Here is a 24,415-nt window from a genome sequence, read left to right as displayed (position 1 = left end):
CACACACACACACACACACACACACACACACACACACACTTTTAAGAAACCCTGCTATATTTTCTTGGTGGTAAACTCTTGTGGATTATATCTCCCATTTCTACACATCCAGTCCCAGATTTCTTCTAAGCGTCACATCCACATCCCCAAATACCTATTAGAAATTAGAGGTCTTGGAAATCCTATGTCCAAAATTGAACCTAAATTTCTCCCAAGGTTATAGCCTTGCCATTCTTCTCAACTTCTTTGTCTCTCATCCTACATATCCAATCACTTGCCAAATTTTGATCTGTCTCCTGAGCTTCTCACAAATGTAACTCCTCTCTACTCACATTGCCTCCACCTAAATTCAAGCCCTTATCACCATTTTTGTTCTGTCATTTGAGTTCTGTCTCTATGAGACCCTATTTGGGCTTTTCTTGGCAAAGATACTAGAATAGTTTGCCATTTCCTTTTCTAGCTCATTTTATAAATGGAAAAACTGAGACAAATAGAGTTGCGACTTTTCTAAGATCACATAGCTAATAAGTGACCGAGGCCATATTTGAACTCAGAAAGATGAAGTTTCCTGACTCATCCCAGCACTCTCTCCACTACACCACATAGCTGTCCCTATTTAAAAAAAAGTAACTAACAAAAACATTTATTTTCTCTCCCACTTCCCCACTAACACTGGAGGGAGAAAAAAAACATAAAAGGAAAACAAAACCCTCTTAACAAATATGAAGATTTGATGAATTCTGATTTCTATATTGGTCATGTCCAAAGAAATGTATATCTCATTCTGTATAGTGAATCCATCACTCTCATTCTTTATCATCAATACTCTGGAATCATGATCAGTCATTGTATTAACTAAATATCTTAAGTCTTTTAAGTCTAATTACTTTATTTTACAATATTGTTGTTACGTGTATTCCCTGACTCAAATTGCTTACCACACCTCACAAATCCATTCTACACACTATTGCCAATGTAATCTCCCTTAAGCACAGATCTAACCAGGTGATTTCTCTATTCATTTAACCCCAATAGCTTTCCATTGCTTCTAGAACAAACTATAAACTCTATTTAACTTTTAAAGCCCTTCACATCTTGGCCATAACCTATTTTTTCCAGTCTCATATAACCCTATCCTTTAATATTTTCCAATCTAATTAAAATGACTTTTCTCTTTTCTTCACACCTGACACATCTCTAGTGTCTATATCTATGCATTTATTATGCCACAAGCTTGAAATGTATTACTTCCATACCTCTACATGATAGAAATCTTTATTCCCTTTAAAATTAAGTTCACTACAACAAGAGGGGAATATAGACATTGAAAGAATCCATAGATCACCCTCTACACTTAACCCTGAAAAAACAACCCCCAGGAATATAATAGCCAAATTCAAGAGCTTCCAAGTAAAAGAAAAAAATTTACAAGAAGTCAGAAAGAGATAATTCAGATATCAAAGAGCACCAATCAGGATCACACAGGATCTGGCAGCCTCCACACAACAAGACCTCAAGGCTTGGAATATGATATTCAGAAAGGTAAGAGAGCTGGGCCTGCAACCAAAGATCACCTACCCATCAAAACTGACTATATACTTCTAGGGGAAAGTATGGGCATTCAATAAGATAGAAGATTTCCAAGTATTTGCACAGAAAAGACCAGGACTAAATGGAAAGTTTGATATCCAACCGCAAAAACAAAGAGAAACATGAAAAGGTAAATAAGAAACAGAGGGGAAAGAAAGAAAGCTCTTATTTTTAAATTTGCCTCTTTAAGGGCTTCAATAAGGTCTAATTATTTGTATTCCTATATGGAGAAATGTTATGTGTAATTCTCTGTAGTGAACTCTATTCACTATTATAGTATCCACTATTATAGTAATTAGAAGAATTATTCACAGGGAGAGGTTGGAGTACTAAATGGTCTAAGATGATAAGGGGGTAGTTGGGAAAGAAGATGGTGAATAGTAGAGGATACCAAGAGAAACTAGAAAGAATAAGAAAAACAGGATATTCTATTACACACAAAGAGGGCATGGAAAGGGGAGGGGATGAATACTATTATAAGAAGGAGAAGAAGAGAGCATTAAGAGGTAATATGTAAACCTTACTCTCAGTGGAATTAACCCTGAGAGGGAAGAGTAGCTATATCCATTGAGATATAGAACTCCATCTAACCCTACTGAGAAAGTCAGAAGGGATAAACCAAGGGGGGGAGAGGAGTGGGGAGGTCAAAAAAGGGAGGGAAGGAGAAGGGAGAGGGAATTCATTAGGCTTTAAAAATAAAAATAGGGGAACAAAAAGGGAGGGGGAAGAAAGGGTAGTAAGTCAAGGGAGGGGACAAGGGTTACTGGTTTAAAAAAATCATTGGATTAAAAGGAAATAGCCTAAGAAGAAGGGGTAGAACTAAGAGAGGATACCAAAATGTTGGGGAATACACAACTGATAATTATAACTCTGAATGTGAATGGTATGATTGATTATGCTAAATTAAAAAGCTTTTGTAGAAACAAAAACAATGCAACCAAAATCAGAAGGGAAACAACAAATTGGGAAAATAATCTTTATAACAAAAAACTCTGACAGGGGTCTAATTACTCAAATATACAAGGAGTTAAATCAATTGTATAAAAAATCAAGACATTCTCCAATCGATAAATGGGCAAGGGACATGAATAGGCAATTTTCAGATAAAGAAATCAAAACTATCAATAAGCATATGAGAAAGTGTTCTAAATCTCTAATAATTAGAGAAATGCAAGTCAAAACAACCCTGAGTTATCACCTCACACCTAGCAGATTGGCTAAAATGAGTGTAGGGAAGAGTAATGAATGTTGCAAGGGATGTGGCCAAATTGGGACATTAATGCAATGTTGGTGGAGTTGTGAACTGATCCAACCATTCTGGATGGCAATTTGGAACCATGCTCAAAGGGCTATAAAAGACTGCCTGCCCTTTGATCCAGCCATACCATTGCTGGGTTTGTACCCCAAAGAGATCATAGATAAACAGACTTGTATGAAAATATTTATAGCCATGATGTTTGTGGTTGCAAAAAACTGGAAAACGAGGGTATGCCCTTCTATCGGGGAATGGATGAACAAACTGTGGTATATGCTGGTGATGGAATATTATTGCAATAAAAGGAATAATAAACTGGAGGAATTCCATGTGAACTGGAAAGACCTCCAGGAATTGATGCAGAGTGAAAGAAGCAGAGCCAGGAGAACATTGTACACAGAGATGGATACACTGTGGTAAAATAGAATGCAATGGACTTCTGTACTAGCAGCAATTCAATGACCCAGGACAATTCTGAGGGACTTATGGGAAAAAACCCTACCCACATTCAGAGGAAGAACTACAGGAGAGGAAACACAGAAGAAAACAACTGCTTGAACACATGGGTTGAGGTGGACATGATTGGGGATGTAGACTGGAAACTACCACACCAATGCAACTATCAACAAATTGGATATAAGTCTTGATCGATGACTCATGTTAAAACCAGGGGAAATGTGCATTGGCTATGGGGGGAAGGGAGAAGGAGGTGGGGAGTGAAGGGGAAAGTAAGAACATGAATCATGTAACCATGATAACTTTTCTAAAAAATAAAAATTATTAAAAAAATTAAGTTCAAATATTATCTTCTGTATCATCTTTCAGAATCTCCTTGTCCCCTAGTTTTCTCCCTGCTAAAATACCTGGTATTTAGCTACTTTGCATATATTTGTAATTATTTACTTTCTATTGATGCTACATAGTTTTTATCTTTTACATTAGAACACATGTTCCTCCTTGTAAGTAGGTCTTGAGTCATTTTTTGGTACTTGTATCCCAAGTGCCTAGAAGAATGCTTGATACATATTAGACTGTTACATATTGTTGCCTGTTGATTGATTGATTCTACTATACTCCTTATGATGCTACAGGATTCTAGTGAAGGATGAAGTGGATTGGAGACCACAAGATAAGATTGTTCTGAGTTCTTCATCTTATGAACCTCATGAAGCAGAAATCCTCACCATAAAGGAAGTCATGGGTCAAAATGTTAGACTCTATGAGCATCTCAACCACAGACACCTTGGTAAGGACTCTGACAGTGAAGAAGCACATAAGCTGAATCAGCTCAATGGCTCATTGGATAGAGAACCAGGCCTGAAGATAGGAGGTTCTGAGTTCAAATATGATCTCAAATACTTCCTAATTGTGTGAACCTGAGCAAGTGAACCCCAATTGACTAGCCCTTATGCTCTTCTGCCTTGAAATTGATGCTTAGTATCTATTCTAAGATAGAAGGTAGAAACTTTAAAAAATAAATAAATAAGAAAAAAATTTAAAGTAACAGATGAACCTTTGTGACTGTATCCTATGCCCTGCCAAAAGGATTATGTGGTTTAATAAATTATATTACAGACTCACCTCAGATATTATGAATTCTATCTAATCTTAGCTCAAATAAAGTCACATGAAGATTCATTATCTGGGTTCATCAATGCTGTTACTTCATTGGCAGTGATAAAAGTCATAAGATCTAGATAGCCAAGATGTTAGTGTTCACCTGGCCCAGCTATCTCACTTTGCAATGGAGAAAACTGAGATACATTGGGTTTAAATAATTTCTCCAAAATTACAGGTAATAAATAACAAGTAAATAATTTTAATACCTTACACTTGTTTATTGCTGTATATTTTTTTCAAATGTTTCAGTCTATTTTCTCATTTGAGCCTCACAATAAACCTGTGAGATAGCTAGAATGAATAATGTTTAACTTATGATGAAATAGACCAAAGAGAAATTAAATGATTTGTCCAGATTTTATATCTATTAAGAAGCAGAATCACTCTTCAGACCTGGATCTTTTAATGCTTACTGCAAGACATCTTTCATGATTCTATACATTTCACTATTTCTTATCAATTTTTATATTTTTTATTTTAATTTAAATTAATTTATTTATTTGTTACATTAAAATACCTAGTTTAATCCCTATCTCTCCTTTACTCCTTCCCTTTAAAGAAAGCATCATTTGACAAAAAGATATCTGTGTATATGTATATATGTGTATATAAATTTATGTCTTACTGATTTCTATTTATCAGTTTTTTCTCTGGAGGTGAACATACACAAGCCATTTCTCAGACAATATTTCTGTTGCTGTATATAATGTTCTCTTAGTTCTTCTCATTTCATTCTTCACAATTTCATGTATGTCTTTCCATGTTTTTCTAAAATTAACCTGCTCATCATTTCTTATGATGTAGTAGTATTCCATCACAATTATATTCTATAACTTGTTTAGCCATTTATTCTTTTTAAATAGTTATTTTTCTTCAATTACATTCAAAAAAAATTTAACATTAATTTTTCAAATTTTTGAGTTTCAAATTCTCTTCCTATTTTCTTACCTCTCCTAGATGGCAAGGAACTTAATTTAGGCTATATATGAACATTTATACTTTTAACACAAATATTTTTATTTTTGGTAATGGGAAGTCAAGAAGCAGGAAAATTTGTTTTTCTGAGTAGAAATAGAAATTCTATAGCCAAACCAGAATTCAACTCCCATCCTCTGACTTTTGAGTTTATTTCCTTTTTTTAATTTTTATTTAATTAATTAATTTAGAATATTTTCCCATGGTTACATGATTCATGTCCTTTCCCTCCCCTCCTCCCTCCCCCCTCCTATAGCCAATGATCAATTCTACTGGGTTTTACAAGTATCATTGATTTTGAGTTTATTTCTTATGATATGGAATCATAAACAGAATGTTTGTTGCAAATTATTACTTACCTCTCATTATTGTGGCATGAAATTGATTCTTCTTGTGAAATATGCTTATATAAAGGACATTTTGTTGATTGACTACTGAAAATGTAATTGCATGTTGTTATAAATTTACCCTTGTAATGAATTAAATTCTATTCTATAAACACTTATTGAGATAACTGTGCAAAAGGAAAGGAAGTTCATACAAGTGCTATGAGAAATCTGAGGAGTAATATTGAATTATTTAATGGAGATCAATCAAATAATCAGCAAGCATTTATTAAGCACTCACTATATGCTAAGCAGTGTCTTAAGTGCTATAGATATTACAACAAAAACAAAAACTATCTTTGGCCTTTAGGAACTTATATTCTACTGAAGAAAAGCAAAATGCACACTGACAGAAATACAAAATAGACTCAAAGTAAATGCAATGTACTTTTATTGTAGGGAGGGAGGAAAGATTTTAATTTAATCATTTAGTGAAGAAAGGCTGCTTTTTCTTAGCCCTTTAGTGCCAGAAAGGTAAAAAAGCTTGTATGACTCCAGGAAGATCGACAGGCCAAAGATGGCTAACAACTAAGGGAATCAGAAAAGGCTTCATATTCCAAGAAACTGTAGTGTGCACAGAGATGACATGCTGGTAAAACCAGCTCAGTAGTGGGCTAATCCAGGGTCAAGGTAACTGACAGGTTGAATTAGGGAGAGGACTACCCCAATATGTGAAGATTTCACTCAGCAGAATGGGCAGATAAGAATAATTTGTTCCAATAGCCATGAAGGAGACTGAAGCAGGTAATGTAGTATATTTGGTCAGACATTAAAGATGCCAAGGCCGTCCCGTGCATTCTGAGCAATCACCAGTGAGACTGACTTTTGCCTAGCCAACTCTGCCTCATTTAAATCACATGCAAGTCAAGACATTATCCCATGATGCCACTAAGCTGCTTCAAAAAGGAGAAACCACCACCAACATGGAGGCACTGGCATTTGAGTTAAACCTCAGAGGGAGAGAGATTCCAAAAAGTAGAGGTGAGGAGGAAGATCATTCCAGTCATGAGGATCACATGGAAATATAAAGCCACTGGGAACTATGAGTAGGCTTGTTAGTCTGGAGCATAAGTTATACTAGAAAGAATAACGTGAACCAAATTTAGGGAAGAGAGGTAAGAGCTTCATGGTGAAGGACTGAATGCTAGACAAAGGAATTTGAAGTTTAGCCTAGAGGCAATAGGGTATTGGGCAATGAATATTTTCAGTAGCTGCCCTTCCCCCCAATCCCTAATATTCATGTGTGAATACAAATAAAAGGGGGAAAAAAGACTGATTCAGATCATCAAAAAAAGAGCTATTAGGTCTAGTGAATAATTATTGTCATCACTAAGTAAAGGAAGTAAAGGAATAATACAAACATTTCTCTCCTGGTAGAGAAAGAGGACTTTGACTTGTTAATAGAGTTTGCAATATGACCTTAGATTGTTTCTTTAATTAACAGAATGTGTTTCATTTGTTTAAGAGAAATTAAAAAAAAGACAAATGCATACCAAATCCTACTGCTAGGTTGCCCAGCATAAATAAAATTAGGCTATCACCCAAGTAAAGTTAAGTCAACAAGCATTTATTCAGCAATTTCTACATGCCAGGCAATTGCCAAAGGGCTGGGGATAGAAAGAAAGGTTCAAAACAATCTTTGCCTTTAAGATTCCTACAGTCTAATGAAGGGACACAACCTGCAAAAACTAGGTAGAAACAAGACTTATAAAGAAAAAATTGGAGACGGATCTCAGAGAAAAGACACTAATATGAAGGAGGACTGGGAAAGACTTCTTGTAGGTGATTGGACTTTAGCTGAGGATTGAAGGACAGGGAAGCCAATAGATGGAGATAAGGAGAGAGAGAATTCCAGGTAAGGAGGTCAGCCAGTGAAAATGCACAGGTTGAGATGGATGGCTAAGGGATGTTCAGCAAAAGACATCAGAAATTATTTCAATTCAGTTTTGTAGAGTCCTTATTTGGGGAGCAATAAGCTTCTGACCTACTGACTCCATGATAGGATTCTTCTTTCTGTTCAGCTTCAACTCTTGTTTTCTTTTTACAGCTATGAATTATTGCCTTAGTATTGTCACTTAGCCTAGTTGATCTGGGATTCCTCATTCCCAGGAAAGTGGTCACTTGACAGTGTACAACCAAACTCTGATGTCTAGACCTGATAGACTCAAGCTCTGCCCTAGTTTCTGGAAGCAAGTTGTCAGTGACCGTACCTACCTTATAGAGAACAAATGAATTCTTGCCCTGACACACCCACTCTGATCCCAAAGAGAGACAAGTGAGTAGCCTTTTCATTTCTCAGTTGATGCTTGTGGAGAATGCCTGAGGAAAAGTGAGCCTTAATGTGGGTAGAACTTCTGAGGGGAAGAAGTTTTTCATTTGTCAGTTTCACTGGGTCCCCAGTTGGTGATTTCTGAAATAGACTTTAAAATTGTGTTATCACCTCTTGCCCCTCTGCCATAGGAAGTTCCCATTCAATGGAAGATGGCAGGCACATTTCCCTGGCTGCTGAGGTGGGCCTTCTGACTCGAAATATAAAAATCCAGCCTGATGCTCCGTGTGGTGGAAGAATGGTTGTGGGGTCCTTTCAAATGCCCAATGGAAAAGAATTTTCAGGTATGTGAAATTGCATTGGCTTGATAATTCTAGTCACAGACTAAACTCATGCTAGGAACAGGATTTTGAGTTTCCTTATCTGTTCTGTGATGGGGCTGGACTCCATGATGCCTGGGATCCCATCCAGATCAGCAATTCTATGATTTCATTACTTTAATCTGTGTCCATTTATCAATTTTATGTTAAAGCAATAAGGCTGAGAACAATACAAACATGCACTTTTAGCTCAGAGAGCATATCTTCCTAGAGAGGCACCAGGTTATGATGGAAAGAATACTATTTTTGAGTCAGAGAATCTGAATTCAAATCCTGCTTCTTTTATTCATTACCTGTATGGCCTTGAATAAATCACTGTATTTTCCTGACCCTCGTTTTTCTACTTTTAAAATGGGGGTGGCAATGGACTAACTGGTCTCTAAGTCCCTTCCAGCTCTAAGTGGTCCTAAGAACTATATTTCTATTAGTTATGATTGACCATATTGTGCATAATTTCCTGAGAATTGTAGACAAATTGAACTCTACATAATTTCTTTGCATTCTCTTGTTTCTATTGGCTCTTATAGGGTCAGTGATGGCATGTTTAGGGCATCAGTTATTAATACAATGTTTTCTTTTCTGCAGGTCGTTTTATTTAAATGTTAGTTTTATTTAGTCACAGTCTTGGAAGGCCCCTTTTAGGTGATTGGTGTAAAATACCATTTAATATTTTGTTGCCTTTACTCATTTTGTTACCTTAACACTCATTAATTAAAAATCTCCATTGTAGAGGTTAGATTCTCCCTCTGATGGTTTATGTGGACCTATGTAATGAGATCTTTAACCACATGAGGTCTATCACTGTCCAAAAGAAATCTGCTCTTGTATTAGGTTCAGTGGGTGCTTTTGAAGCTGACCGTTTGTCTGCAGATTGACAGTTCTTTCCTTAATTCAATTTTTGAATATTTTGAAATTTTTAAAATTTTTAAATATTACTGGGAAAAATCTGGAATATATACTGGTCACAGCAAAGTATTCATTGTTTTCTTTTATGTTATGTGATTAAATACAAAATGAGATGAATCTATCTTTTTGTAATAATAGTGAACATTTCTATACTCGGGGCTTCCTGATTCCAAGCCCACCACTGTGTTCACTCTGCTACTTTATTGTTTGTGATGGTTTAAATTCACTGTCTTGATAATTGTTTCTAATCAGAACTGCTGCCTTATTATTTTTTGCTACTTTTTGAAATAATCTGATATGGTTAAAGTGGAAAAATAAACTCTATAAACGTTTGTGAATATCAGGAAAATCACCTTAATGAAGAAGCGAAGACAGAGAAGGGGGCAGTTTTCCCAGCCCCTTCCTAACCCTCATTGAACTGGGAGCATGATTAAATAATTCAGGTTCTGAGTTTAGGAGTATTAGAGGTTTCCTCCAGAAGTCTATGAGTCATTGTATCAAGCAATTCACTATAAATGCAATTCCTAAAAGGAGTAGCAGCAAAATGGCTGTGCCCCAATCACTGCTTAATTCTTGCTTCAGATCCCTGAGAGGATCTACATATTGCTGGTAACTAGTTTTCAAGACTTGTTTCATATGCATCCAAGTAAAATAAACTTAGAGCAAAACTTGACTGATTTTTTCAAAAAAGTAAATTATAACTGCAAAATTGAGACCCTAGGCATTCACTAACCATCATAAAAAGGCCAAAATACTTTGGCTGAAAAAAAGTTCCTCTAATTTTTAATTCCTTCTACTGAAGTCAAAGAGAGGTATATTTTCCAGCCCTTCCAGTTATATGTAGCTTACTGTAGCTTCAAGGAAAGATGGAAAAAATTTTCTTTTGATCTTTAAGGACATTTTAGCAATAGGTTCAATATCTCCTAACTAGTTAACAAACATAGATTTATTAAGACATCAATTGTCAACCACACTCATGTAAGTCCCAACATTTTGGTACAAGTACATTTCTGTACATCAATCATTTTCTACTTCCTCTGTTTGCCTCAGTTTCCTCAGCTGTAAAATGGGGATCATCTACCTCACTGGATTGTGAGGATCAAATGAGATAACACCTGTAAAGTGTTTAGCATAGTACCTGGCATATAGTAGGTGTTTAATAAATGCGTGTTTCCTTTTTTTTTCTTTCTCTTCTCCAGTGCTTCTTGAAACCATATTAGCAGTGTAGTCATTTTACTATAATTTTGTATCTTTTTCAGTCAATGAAACTGTAGGCAGGGATTAAACATGAAGTCTCCCCCTCATCCTTTTCATTATATGAAGTTGCTCACTAAGGCATAGTCTTGAATTACCTAACACAATCAGGTCTAGAATTTAGCTCTTCCAATGTCACTTGGTTTAATAGCAACAGGTCTAGATGTCAATTCAAAAGACAGGACTTTCCAGTCTAATGATAACACTGTATGAACGTGAACAAATCACCTCAGTATCTTCATAATTAAGATGGGCATAAAAATAATACCTTCACTCCTTACCTCAAAGGTTTGTTCATTTTAATTCAATTCAATAAACATATAATGAGTAGGTAAACTATAAGAAACTATACTGGTTACTGAGGCTACAATGATGGAACTATAAATAAGCTTTTTTTATATTTTATTTTCCAAATTATATGTAATCATTTTCAACATATGTTTTCTGAAATTATACAAATTGTCTTCCTCCCTTTCCTCCCTCCCCTCTCCCTGAGATGATAAACAATTTGATCCAGGTTATACATGTTTGATCATGTAAAACATATTTCAATATTGATCATTGTTGTGAGAGAATACTCATGTAAAATTAAAACACAAAAATAAAAACATAAAATAAAATAAAGTGAAAAAATAGTATGCTTCAACCTGCATTCCAACTCCATCAGTTCTGTCTCTGGTGACGGATAATATTTTTCATATGCCCATTAGAGTTGGCATGGAACCTTATTTTTCTGAGAATAACTAATTCTTTCATAGCTGATTATTATACAATATTGCTGTTACTGTGTACAATGTTCTCTTAGTTCTGCTTACTTCACTGTGCATCATTTCATGTAAGTCTTTCTTTCTTTTAACTGAAATCATCCTGCTCATCAGTTCTTATAGCATAATAGTATTTCATCACAATCATATGCCACAATTTGTTCAGTCATTCCCTGATTGATGGACATCCCCTCAATTTCTAATTCTTTGCCACCACAAAATAACTGCTAGAAATATTTTTTGTACAAATAAGTCCCATTTCCCTTTTTTCTTGATCTCTTTAGGACACAGACCGAGTAATGGTATTATTGGATCAGAAGATGCACGTTGTGTATCCCTTTGAGCATATTTGAAGGCAGAACTATACATAATACCTGTCCTCAAAAAGCTTGCATTCTACTAGGGAGAATGAAATAGGAGTGCTTTGAAAACCTTAAGGAACTATAGAATTTAGAAACTTTAATTCTATATCTCTCCCAGGGATCTAATCTATACCAAAAGACAAGTGTGCACACAATATTTAAAAGCCCTTCCATTTCTCCCTAGTTGGGCTGTTTATGAAATCTTTAACCAACTTTTCTAATACACTTGAATGATCAGGTTTTGTCAGTAAGGATTATTGTGTTATATCTCAGAATAGTCTTTTTTTTCAGTTTTCATTAACATGCTTAATTTTCTGCTACTCTTAAGTTCAATTTCTTCTACATTTATTTTGAGAAGAAATTATAATAAGGTCTATTCTATTTTCAGGTATTCTTCAGCTTTCAAATGTGGAAATTCAGAACTTTGGGTCGTTGCTGTACCCATCTATTGAATTCAATAATGTATCTCTGGGATCCTGGATAATCTCTTCTTCTGTGCATCAGAACTGTGGAGGGGGTATTCGTGTATCTTCCAGCAAAAGTATCTTCTTGTATGACAATATTTTGTTTGACACCACTGGTCATGGTATTGATTTAGAGGGTCAAAACCACTCTCTCATCAAGAATCTCATTGTCTTGACCAGGCAGCCACAAAGAGCAATGGACTGGGTAACAGGAATCAAAGTGAACCAATTAAACGATGCCAAACTCATTGGGAATGCTATAGCAGGATCAGAGAGGATTGGCTTCCACATCAAAGGTCGTAACTGTTCAGTGGCTGAAAATTCTTGGGTTGGCAATGTGGTTCATTCAAGCCTTCATGGACTCCATATGTACAAGGGAGATGGGCTATACAACTGTACCAGAATCTCAGGGTTCCTTTCTTACAAGAACTTTGATTATGGGGCCATGTTCCATGTGGAAGGCAACTTGGAGATAGATAATGTGACCCTGGTGGACAATGTTGTTGGTCTTCTTCCATTAGTATATACATCCCTTGCTGAACAATGTTCCCTTGAAAAGAAACAGATAGTTCTCAGGAATTCGGTCATTGTGGCCACTAGTTCTTCTTTTGACTGCATAGAAGACAGAATTAAACCTCTTTCTGCTGACTTCACATCCAGGGATCGACCCCCAAGTAATCCCAGAGGGGGTCGGGTTGGTATATTGTGGCCTGGATTCACTGCTGAACCAAACCAATGGCCTCAAGATGCATGGCACAAAGTAAAGAATTATCCTTCTGTCTCTGGGATCATGAGGCTTCAAGGTTAGTTGATGATGTGGGTTCACTTCAGCCACTTGGCACAAACATTTGGGTTCACTGGTTTCCACCTCCTTAAATAACTTGTACAAGCATGGTCTAGTGTAATACAATCTAATCAGTAGCTTGCCTCAAGCCTCCTGCCAAGATGTTAGTTTGCATAAATAGTGACAAAGTTCTTATGTCCAAATGCTTTTATTCTTTCCAAGTTAGCTTCATAACTGTTTTCTCATTTATGCTTCACAGCAACAACTCTGAGAGATAGTTTGGGCAAATAGTGACCTCCATTTTGCAAATGAGGACACAATGTTATCAATTTAACTGACTTGCCTAAGGTCAGAAAGACTGTTACTGGTAGGGCTAGGTCTACAATCCAGGTCACTTGACTCCTACTTTGTTTTTTGTCTTGGTCTAATGGATAGATTTTTTTTTAACTTCTGACTCACTCAGAAAGTATTTAATTCCTCTCTTGCTTGGTTTGTCCATCTGTAAAATAAATGAGTCAAGTCTTTGAAGAAAATTATTGCCACATGAGAATAAAGAACATTATTTCTATTTCTGAAAGTAGTAAAAGACACATTGTAATACTTTGATTTCTCTTTCTTATTCTAAATTTAGGGCTAGAAACAGCTTTTGTTTCAGTAAGTTAAGATTGTGGCAACCTACTAGAATTAATAGGAAGCAAAGTGACATCTAGGTAGATAGAGAGTAGGATATGGAGTAAGAAAGATGTGAATTTAAATCTTATCTCAGATTATCTCTGTGTGACTCAGGACAAGTCACTTAATCCCTCTCAGTCTTAGTTTCCTCATTGTTAGAAGTATCAAAGTCATGTTTCTAAAGTACTCTGAGTATAAATGCTAAATATTATCATCATCAATATTATCATATCATCATTATCATCATTGCTTTCACTTTATAAAAGAAGTTGAATAAAGTTAAATGGCTTAAGTTCATAACTAGGAAAGCCAAGATTTGTACCTAGGTAGCCTGACTCTAAAACTATAGAGGTTTATATTCAGGAATGCTAAACTATGCAACAGTAAAAAAAAAAAAAACAAACACCACAATCACAGAACACTGGATTGGTCCTCCTGTGGTTGATGGTTCTTGTGTAGTCAACATCTTATTTGTCCATTTCAGGAGTCACCTTTTCTGATTTTGTGAAGAGCTGTTACAGCAATGACCTGGATGTCTGCATTCTACCTAATCCTGATAGCACTGGCATCATGCCCCCAATCATGGCAGAGAGGACAAAGATGCTCAAGGTCAAAGATCAGAACAAGTTCTACTTCTCCTTGCCTTGGCTCAGGTACTACATTCAGCCTGTGTAAGCATGGTGATAATTGCCCAACCATATTTGAATGGCACCAGGCACATCTCTAAATCAGTGAATATTTCAAAAGTAATACAATTACTTTAATAGGTTTTTCTGTTTTAGGAACTCAGTTAGTTAGTTTGGATCCTTTAGCCTCTCTCTTGGACTTAGTGGTTGGGTAGTCCCCATGCCACCTACTCCACTCCAATCTTCACTACCAAAATAACTCTATATAGAGGAGTATTTGCAAAACCGTAAAGAAATGTTCTGAGTGTCTCTTATAACACTGATCACCAGAACTTAGTTCAAATCAAAGATTTCAATCCAAACATCCAATAGGGGATCATCTTCTTCCATTGATAATATTAAATAGGTAACTCCTTAGATATAACCATGTGGCCATTTCTTTTAGGTATCCATCATTCTAGCTGTTTTCAGAATGGCTTAAAAATTGCCATAGTGGGGCAGCTGGGTAGCTTAGTGGATTGAGAGTCGGGCCTAGAAACGGGAGGTCCTAGGTTCAAATCTGGCCTCAGACACTTCCCAGCTGTGTGACCTTGGGCAAGTCATTTAACCCCCATTGCCCACCCTTACCACTCTTCCACCAAGGAGCCAATACACAGAAGTTAATGGTTTAAAAAAAATTGTCATAGCATTCTTCCCTTTAGAGAAACATAAGCTTTTGTTAGTCTGAACCAACCTTATTTGGACATGGTCATTAGGTGGCTACAAGGCTGTGGACCTACTCCTTCAAAGCATTATTTAATTAGAGTATGACTTGGACAGATATTGAAATACTATATTCCTCTATCTGTCCAGTTCTTTCCTCCATGCACTAGTTCTGATAGTTTCCTACATGGCTATTAAGAAGCAATGGTGGGGAGAATAGAAAACCTGCTTTAGATTCAGGAAATCCTAGGTTCACATTCAGTATTTAGCCTCTACTAGCTATGTGATTCTAGGCAATTCAGTAAACTTCCAAATGTCTCCAGGGAATTTCTGAGATTTGAAGTTTCAGGGCAGAAATCTGATTTAGATTGGTAGAGAAAATTTTTCCACTGATTGTTCACTTTACCAATGAAAATAGAAGTTCAGACAAGAAAAATATAGAAAAGTAGAGGAGAAAAGATGAGAGAAGGAGAAAAGAAGGAAGATAAGAGAAAAAAAGAGAAGAAAGGAGAGAGAAAAGTAGAGGGGAAGGGAGAGGAGGGAAGGAGAAAAGGGAGAAGAAAAGAGGAAAGAAGACAAGAAAAGAGAGGAGGAGCAGAGCAGATGGGAGAAGAGAAGAGGGGAGGGGAGGAGAGAAACCCCATTCAGACTTCTGCTTGGTGATGTCAATTTCGAATTGAAAATTTGGGAAAGAGATTTTTCTTTTTATTTCCTTTCATCTAGGAGTTGGAAAAAAAAAGAATCATAGGGAAAGTATCCTAACTGGGGTGATTGGGGGGTGGGGGGAAGAGACCAAAATCCTAGGGAAAGTGTCCTTCTAACTAGGAAATCAATGTCCTTGTGGCTGTTGTGAACCATTTTAAATTCTTCAAAGATGTCTAGAATCATGAGTGAAAATTACATATTTATACTATTTTGACATGCTTTTTAAACTTCCCCCTTTTATCCCAAGTTTAGCCTGACTACTGCATTTAGGTAAAAGGCATCTTGGAATAGTAAATAGAGGGCTGTCCTCAAAACCAGAAAGACCTGGATTCAAGTCCTCTCACCTCTGATACTTCATAGCTGTGTGTCCCTGGGCAAGTCAATGAACTTTTCAGTGATCTAATCTAAGTGTTGCTACTATAGGTTAAAGAGTAGGTACCCTCTTCCATTGGTACATAGAGTTCCCATATCTGAGAATTCCCTATATCAATGATACCAAGAATGTTAGTTTCTTTCTTATTTCCTATTGAATTTAGATAGTGATGAACATTTTTAAAGCTCTGATGATTTGTTTAACGTATATGTGGATGGAACTCAATATTGAATAGTAAGCATCAAATCAGAATGAATATTATAAATTCTCTAATATCCAATTCTCTGTAAACATGAATACTTTGTTATAATACTTTTGTTCAGTATAATGATAATGAATATTTATTGGCTAACCTGAGATACTCTTATAGCCAGAAATACCTTCAGAATCATGAAAAAATGTTAAATTATTATTCTAAGGCTTTTAATGCAAGTGTTCTTAACCTGCTTTGTTTCATGGACCCCTTGCCAGTACTGAGAAATCTTACCTCAGGATCATGTTTTTTAAAAACAAAACAAAAAATAAATAAATAAAAATACAGGATTGCATGGGAAATTAATTATATCAAAACATTTTTCAGTTTTTTTTACAATACACAGAAAACAATGTTAAGGATATCTTGCTTTAGTGTTAACTGTTATATCCTAATTTTTAATATTTGGTCATTCAAATAAACATATAGGAACTTTTGACTAAAACATCTGAAGAAGATTGACTTTCTTCCTTGCTTAAGATAGAAAACAGGGGGAAGATGGGTAGCTCAGTGGATTGAGAGCCAGGTCTAGAGATGGGAGGTCCTAGGTTCAAATCTGGCCTCAGACACTTCCCAGCTATGTGACCCTGGACAAGTCACTTGACCCCATTGCCTAGCCCTTACCACTCTTCTGCCTTGGAGCCAATACACAGTATTGACTCCAAGATGGAAGGTAAGGGTTTTTAAAAAAAAGACAGAAAACATAAAGTTCAGAATATTTTCTAAAGTTAAATTAAGTTCTGTAGTCATAACAAATATGCTATCCTTCTGATTTTCCCCCAAATGACAATGCTAATATGAGATTTCTGCTATTCATTTCATTAAAAAACACATTTTCTTCTTGTTTACTACCATAGGAAAGAAACAGGGAAAATAGTCTGTCCCGAATTGGACTGTGAAAGTCCAATGAAGTATTTCTTCAAAGACCTAGATGGCAGTGTCCTGGATTTGCCACCACCAATTTCTGTTTTTCCAAAAGCCAAGTCAGAATGGGTTGGATCCTGCTTCAACACAGGTCAGTTGCATCTTAAGACAAACCCAAGACATTACTATAGGCAGAATGTGTGTATATGCTGAAAAGAAAAGTTAGTTATCTGAAGTGAGCAAAACTAAACTAATTGACTTAAACTAATAAAAAAAAAAAAACTTGAGGAAAGAATTAGGACCAGACGTTGCCATTTCACTCGCAAGTTATACTGCCTATCAGACAAATACTTTATAGGCATAAGAGGAAATGTAAAGTAGCATGAGCCACCGACAATTTTGTTATTTTTTGTTATTATTTATTCCAGGTTTAATAAATATACTTAAATATAATGTTAAATAGTTATTTATAGAGAAAAGAGATGTAAATAAACCACATTCCTGCTTCTGCTTTGTCACTGATTAAAGGCAAAGTCCTTACCTGAATATTTTATCTTTTGTCTTTTTGAATGGTGAAACAAGGCCCCCGTTCATTTTTTATTGCTTCTACATTTGGGTAACACACCATTTTTCAAAATATTAAATTCTCTTAATTTTCTTATACAGAACAAAAAATAGAGTTCTTGTCCCAGGGGAAAATTTAGGTGAGCCAGATGAGATAGGGAGGATGTTGGGGGAAAAAGGAGCTTTGGTTGATGGTATGGGGTAGGTGAGACAAGGGCAATCATATAAGAAGGAAAGGTTTTGTGAGAGGTGTCATCAGTCAGAGGACCACAAAAGGGAGGAAGCGACTCACATGTCAATATGCTGGGGCAAAGCCCAGTTACCAGTCAGATCTAATATAAAATAATTTTCTTATGTGCCTTACTTCTATGGAATGAAAACATGAAAAATATCGTCACCAGTTCCAGATCCATTCACCAAAGGTCACTGCTATCTCTTTACTGATACTCATATACCATACAAGGGATCAGCGCTTGAGATTTTACAATGAACCTTGGTGCTCTTTTATTACAGATCCCAAATTCCTCTTTCTTCTCTTGTCTTTCTGTTTTTAAACCCTTACCTTAGAATTGAGAGTAAGTATCTGTTCCAAGGCAGAAGGACAGTAAAGACTAGGCATTTGGGATTAAATGACTTGCTCAAGGTCACAGAAGTAGAAAGTAGCTAAGGTAAGATTTGAACCCAGGATTTCCCATTTCCAAACCTGGTTCTCTATCCACTGAGTCACCTGCCTGTTCCCCTCTTTTCTATCATAACTGTCATTAGTTTTCATTAATTAGCTACTCAGCAAATGGTTGTTAAGCGTCCACTATGTATATAATAGCACTAGGCACTCAATGAGTTACTCAGAGGCTATAAAGGTTGATATGTCTCTGCTCACATTTGTATAGAATTTCAAGATTTATTTTATTTTAAAATTTGTTTATTTTATTTACTTATTTATAACAATCCTGAAAAGAATTATAGTGCCTTGAAATAGCAGATACTTAATGAAAGATTGTTGATTGATAGATCATTTGCTTTATTTTATAAATGAGCAAGCTAGGACTCAGAGGTCAAGGGTTTTGCCAGGGATCAAATAGTTAATGCTAGAATTTGACCCAAGAATTCTCTTGACTTGAAGTGCAATAATCTAAACCAGTGATGGGCAAACTTTTTAAAGAGGGGGCCAAAGCAGAGGAAATGCTCATCTGTCAGTCTATTTCTAAGGCAACTCTTTCAAAGTTTCATTGTATTGTATCCTACTAATTTTATTCGTCAGATTAGGAATAATGCCATGATAGAATAGCTGGATAGAACATTTCAGGGGGCTGCATCTGGCCTGTGGGCTGTAGTTTGACCATCACTGATAAACATATAAAGAATAATAACCTAAGACAGCACATGAAAAAGCACATAAGACAGGTACATGTCCTTTAAATGTTAGGAAGATGTCAAGATTACTTTCTGCTTGGAGGATAGGGAAAAGCTTCATGAATTGCAGATGACATTTGAGTTGGACCATAGAGGCTGGATTTCAAAGACAAAAACTGGTGCGTTGATGTGTATGTATATATGTGTTTGCAAATATATATTTAAAAATATTAAACATAAGCACTTTAAGATTTTAAACAAACCTATTACTAGAGAAATGACATGGTCAATGGAGAGAGTGCTGGTCCTTGAAACAGAAGGCTGTTCAAATGCCATTTCTATCTGTAAGATCTTGGATAAACCATCAACCTTCACAAACTAATGAGTTTCTTCATCTGTAAAATGAGGTGGTTGGATGAAACAGCATTTGAATTCCCTTCTAACTCTAGGATCAAATGTTAAGATTTTTCTCCATTGTCCTTTGTGTAGCTACCTATGATGCTATTAAATTCATTGTCTAGACATGAATTGGCTTGTACTGAATATCCCATATTATGATATGTGGTTTTTTTTCCTTTCTTTTTTTTCCTCTCTGACTTTTCATACTTTTCCACCATGCCCCTATCGGGTATCTTGTCTCCTTTCATCCTTTCTTCTTCCACATTTTCAGTTCTCTTTTATAAGTTATCTTTCCCTATCAGAATGTAAACTTCTTAAGGGCAGGGATACTTTTTTGCATGTATTTGTATTCTCAGTTTAGCACAGGGTCTGGCTATTGTAAGAACTGAAAAAAAATGCTTATTGGCTTCTTATCTTTTGATCCTACTTATGAATAGCATCAAGTAGTGCTATTTGTCTTCTCTGTATTGTTCTATCATTAAATGCTATTTATTTTCAGTTCATGCGTGTGTGTGTGTGTGTGTGTGTGTGTGTGTGTGTAGGTGGGTATGGTTGACTTTAGCTGCTGATGCCTTAAAGACATGTAACATTTTTAAGATGTTCTGATTACCTATGTCAGTCCCATAGCTGAAAGTATTACATACTGCCTTAAAAAAAAAAAAAAAAAAAAAAAAAAAAAAAAAAAAAAAGCTACTCGTTGTCTTTTGGGGATGAAGATGATGGCACTAGAAAATAGTACTTCCTAGAGTTGCACAGGAGTCCAGTATTTTACCCTGACTTCCAGAATATTAATGTATTATTTTCTTTGTTCAGTTCAGGTCCTTAAACCTCTCTCATACTCTCCAAGTCTTATCCTCAGCCAGATGACTGAAAGAGCTACAAAGCAGATTCTCAACGGGAATCTATTAGTGTCTATTTTGTATTTCTCTGCTACTTGACAAAAATCGAGTGCCCTCTATGTAACAGGGCACTTAGTGTAACAATGATGAGAATGAAAATAGGGGATATTGCAGCTCAAATTATTCTAAGTTTTAGCATCAAGGGATTGTGCCCTAGAATTCTCAAAACCTACATGCCCACTCTCCTCCTGATTCATACACCTCCCCTTCACAGGCTCCAGAGCCCCTGAGCTTTGAGGCTTAGTTTTAATTGGAAAGCTAACTGATTTTACACATATGCATGGACTCATGCATACCCAGAATCACTTTACTCTGTGACTAGGATCAGTAACACTCTGTGGTGAGTCAGCAGGTAAAGAATGTTGTTTCAGTTGATTTGATTATCTGTGAAAAATTAGAATATCTTGCATTTGCATGGTGCTTTACAGTTTAGAGAGTACTTTCAGATCCCTTGTCTCATTTGAGTCTCATTCCAACCCTTTGAGGTAGGTAGGGCAGGTATTAATGTCCGCATTGGACTGAAAAGTGAGGTATGGAGAGGTTAATGGATTCATCCAAGACCACACAAGAAGCATGGCTATTTAGTGTTAGAAGCAGAACTTGCATCCAGATCTTCTGACTTCTCACTGGGTACTCTTCCCTTTATATATGCCCCTTTTCTGTGATATATAGCATATGTGACAGAGACAAAGCTAGTCAATTTTTATTTTGTATTTAAAGATAAGTAGATAAGTCCCAGATGTACTAATAAAGAAATGACACAGGTAATTTATAATGCTGTATAGATGCTTTTATGGTCTCTGAATTTCTGATGATTTAAATAATGTCTTAAAATAAAGACCAAACTCAGGAGATGCCACGTTTCCCCCTTGCCTACAGACCAATTCTTCTCAGTTTCAAAATAGCAATAAATGGAATTGCTTCTCAGACTAATTCCCATTTTTCTGAACTTTAGCTGGTTTTTTCCTTCTTTTTCTAGCTGATATTCATTATTTCCCCTAGGAGAAGGATGTGGGGATATAAATAAGTGCCTTAGTTTAAAAAACACTTCCCCCCTCCCTTCCTTTTATTTTTTTTAATCTGAGTTGAGGTGACTAGAGAAAAGGCTCAATCTGGCCCAATTTAGGAGGTAACTTCTAAGTAAACAGTACAGGAGATTGCAAAATACAAAATTGGAGGTAAAGAAATTAATGATTATATCTCATTTTGCTAAGTAGATAGTTTAATCATATATAATTTATAATGAATTTTGTATGTATGCTATATAATACATACTGTGCACATATGCATATATAATATATGCTACATAACATATACATATATAGCAGAGATATATGCTATACTATAAGTATACACATGTATGTATCATATTTTCATATACTTCATTCATTTATTTACATGCAAATACATAACACTTGATGGCACAGTGGAGAGGATGTTGAACCTAGAGTAAGGATTGCCTGAGTTCAAATCCAGTCTCAGATACTCAATAGTTGTGTGACTCAGGATAGTCAGTGAACTTGTTTCAGCCTCTATTTCCTGATCTGTAACACAATGGGACAATAATAGTACTTACCACCACCCTCCCTGGGAGGGGGGTGGTGAGAATTAAATTAGATAATATTTGTAAATGGTTTTGAAAACCTTAAAACATATAAATGCTAGCTATTATTATACATACACAGGCTCTGCGTGTTTCCAATGAAAAAAAAGAAAAGAAAAGAAACCATACCGAATCTAATACTTGCCAGTAAAGATAAAGGACTAGACCTTTTGTTTAATTGGTACAGAAAAATCTTATATGAGGAAGTTTCTTCTACCAATTAAAATAGACAATTTTTAGTCAGAGAGACTTGTCTAGACCTCAGAGACATAAAGCAAATTAATGAGTCACCCAATGATATTTCAGAAGTAAGATTTGAAGACAAGTCTTCCTGGTTCTAAAGGCAGGTTCTCTTTCTACTCCATAGAAGAATTTTTTTCTTTACTTTTTAATTAACTTTTTCCAGATTATATGTTGATATAATTTTTCTGATATTTTGGGATCGATGTTCTCTCCCTCCCTCCCATTACTCTCTTCTCCCCAAGAAGGCACATAATATGATATAAGTTGTACTTGTGTTATTGTACAATACATATTTCCATTTTTGTATTGTTCTGAAACAAAATACACTGATACTAGAGAAAGAATCATGGAGGAAATAAAATGAAAAATGGTATTGAGACTTTATCAGTTACTTCTTTGGCGCTATATAGCCTTTTTTGTCATGAGTCCCTTGGAGTTGTCCTGGGTCATTGAATTGGTGATAATAGTTAAGTCATTCACAGTTCATCATCATACACTATTGTTATTACTGTGCACAATGTTCTCCTTGCATTGATGATTAACAAAAAAATTTTCCAACAACCTGATTTTCACTAATTACCTATTAAAAAGTAAACCTAAAACACCATTATAATCATATAATAATAGCCTCAAGGCACATATTACTTATGGTTTACAAAGTTTTCTTTCCTCATCATATCTAGTCATTTAAGAAGCATAAATATGATTACAGTACCTTCATTTTACGTGAGTTCATTGAGGCACATAGAGATGATCACTTACTCATTGACACATATCAACTCGATTTAGGGGCAGGTACTTGAAAACTATGTCTTTAAGATTCTAGTCTCTTCCTTTATAATGCTTCTCAATGCAAAGGAAAGATATACTCAATTTTGCAAAAATGTCACATTTGTTGGTTGCAGTAAGAGTGGAAAAAAACAGATAATAAATGTCTCTTCTCTGCTAAACCCCTTTTGCACTTAAGACTATCCTGACTAAACTTCTTATTTGATCCACCTTTATTGTCCTCACAAGAAACACCATTCCCTTTGTGAAATACTTCTTGGATATCTCTTGTGAAAGATATCATTACCAGAGTGGAGATCTTATGAGGGACTGTTGCTTCAAATCAAAAATAAAAGATTGGGGTGACAAAAAAGAAAATAAAGCTGGCATTGACCTGTCAGCCCAGGGAATGATGAAGTGGTTTGTGAGTGAATAATGGTAAAGTCCAAGTATCATTGGGGGTGGATGCTCTAAATGTTTAGAGTCTGGTGTGGCTAGCATTTTCTCCAGTGTGTGCTCTTATACGTGGGAATGTATCTTTTAAAAATTAAAAAAAAAGATGTCTAGGCTTCTATTTCCCCATTTGTCCTGGGAATGACAGTGCAGTGGTATTATAAAATGGAAGAGTGGAAAAGGGAGGGGGTAGGGAATGAGAGGGGAAAATGAAGAGAGGAAACGGTTGTTAGAAAATTTGTCTGCCAATATCTGTGTGTGCAGAGGTCTTTTTCTTCTAGCTAGAGGGGGAAATACCATTCTCTTTTCCCAAGCAATTATAGGCCCCAAAGATTGAAACTTGGTATATAGCTCTTTAATCTCAGCAGATATTTATGGTTAAACATTAGACTTTTAGGATTCCAGATGTCAGGGTATTAAAATATAAAGGCATAGTGGAGGCTCAGAAAATATTAGAATCTTTGGGATATGTGACTGCAAGGGTTTTTATCCCAAGCAGAGACAGATAAAGCTTTCAGTACCACTTTGTAAATTCCAAAGCAAACTTTTTTCTATACCTTATTTTCTCCCTCCCTCTGACTTGCCTTGACTTCAAATGGAGTGGAAGCATAACAATCTGTGATCACATTCTGAAAGAGTACATACTGTGAGTCAGAAGGATTTCCATGCTTGATTTGTAAAGGAAGATGTGAAAGGACACATAATCCAAGGGAGCAATTTCTATTTCTATTCTTGTATTTGAGTGGTTAATTTAAAAGGTCCCTTCCTTTTGGAAACATGTCTTTTCTTTTTTTTTCTTTTTCTTCCTCTTTTGTGCCCTTCCACTCTCTTTCTTTTCCTTTCTCTGTCTTCATCATCTCTTCCTCCTCTTTATCCCAATCATTTTCTTTTCCCCTTCCCCTTCCCTTCCCCTTCCCCTTCCCTTCCCC

The 24,415-nt window shown here is 35.8% G+C and overlaps 1 protein-coding gene across 1 annotated transcript in view; it reads left to right on the top strand.

The window, feature by feature from the left end:
• PKHD1 (PKHD1 ciliary IPT domain containing fibrocystin/polyductin) overlaps window positions 1-24,415 on the top strand; it is a 685,806-nt gene that overhangs the window by 476,579 nt on the left and 184,812 nt on the right. Inside the window, exons 46-50 of the mRNA XM_044675345.1 lie at window positions 3,937-4,091; window positions 8,287-8,439; window positions 12,150-13,028; window positions 14,166-14,334; window positions 17,198-17,355. Of these exons, the coding sequence (XP_044531280.1) occupies window positions 3,937-4,091; window positions 8,287-8,439; window positions 12,150-13,028; window positions 14,166-14,334; window positions 17,198-17,355 (1,514 nt within the window). The remainder of the gene's footprint in view (window positions 1-3,936; window positions 4,092-8,286; window positions 8,440-12,149; window positions 13,029-14,165; window positions 14,335-17,197; window positions 17,356-24,415) is intronic.

Source organism: Gracilinanus agilis, chromosome 4 (genome assembly GCF_016433145.1).
Source record: "Gracilinanus agilis isolate LMUSP501 chromosome 4, AgileGrace, whole genome shotgun sequence".
Taxonomy (NCBI): Eukaryota; Metazoa; Chordata; class Mammalia; order Didelphimorphia; family Didelphidae; genus Gracilinanus; species Gracilinanus agilis.
Note: the sequence above shows the minus strand (reverse complement) of the source record. Positions and strands in the feature narration are given on the sequence as shown.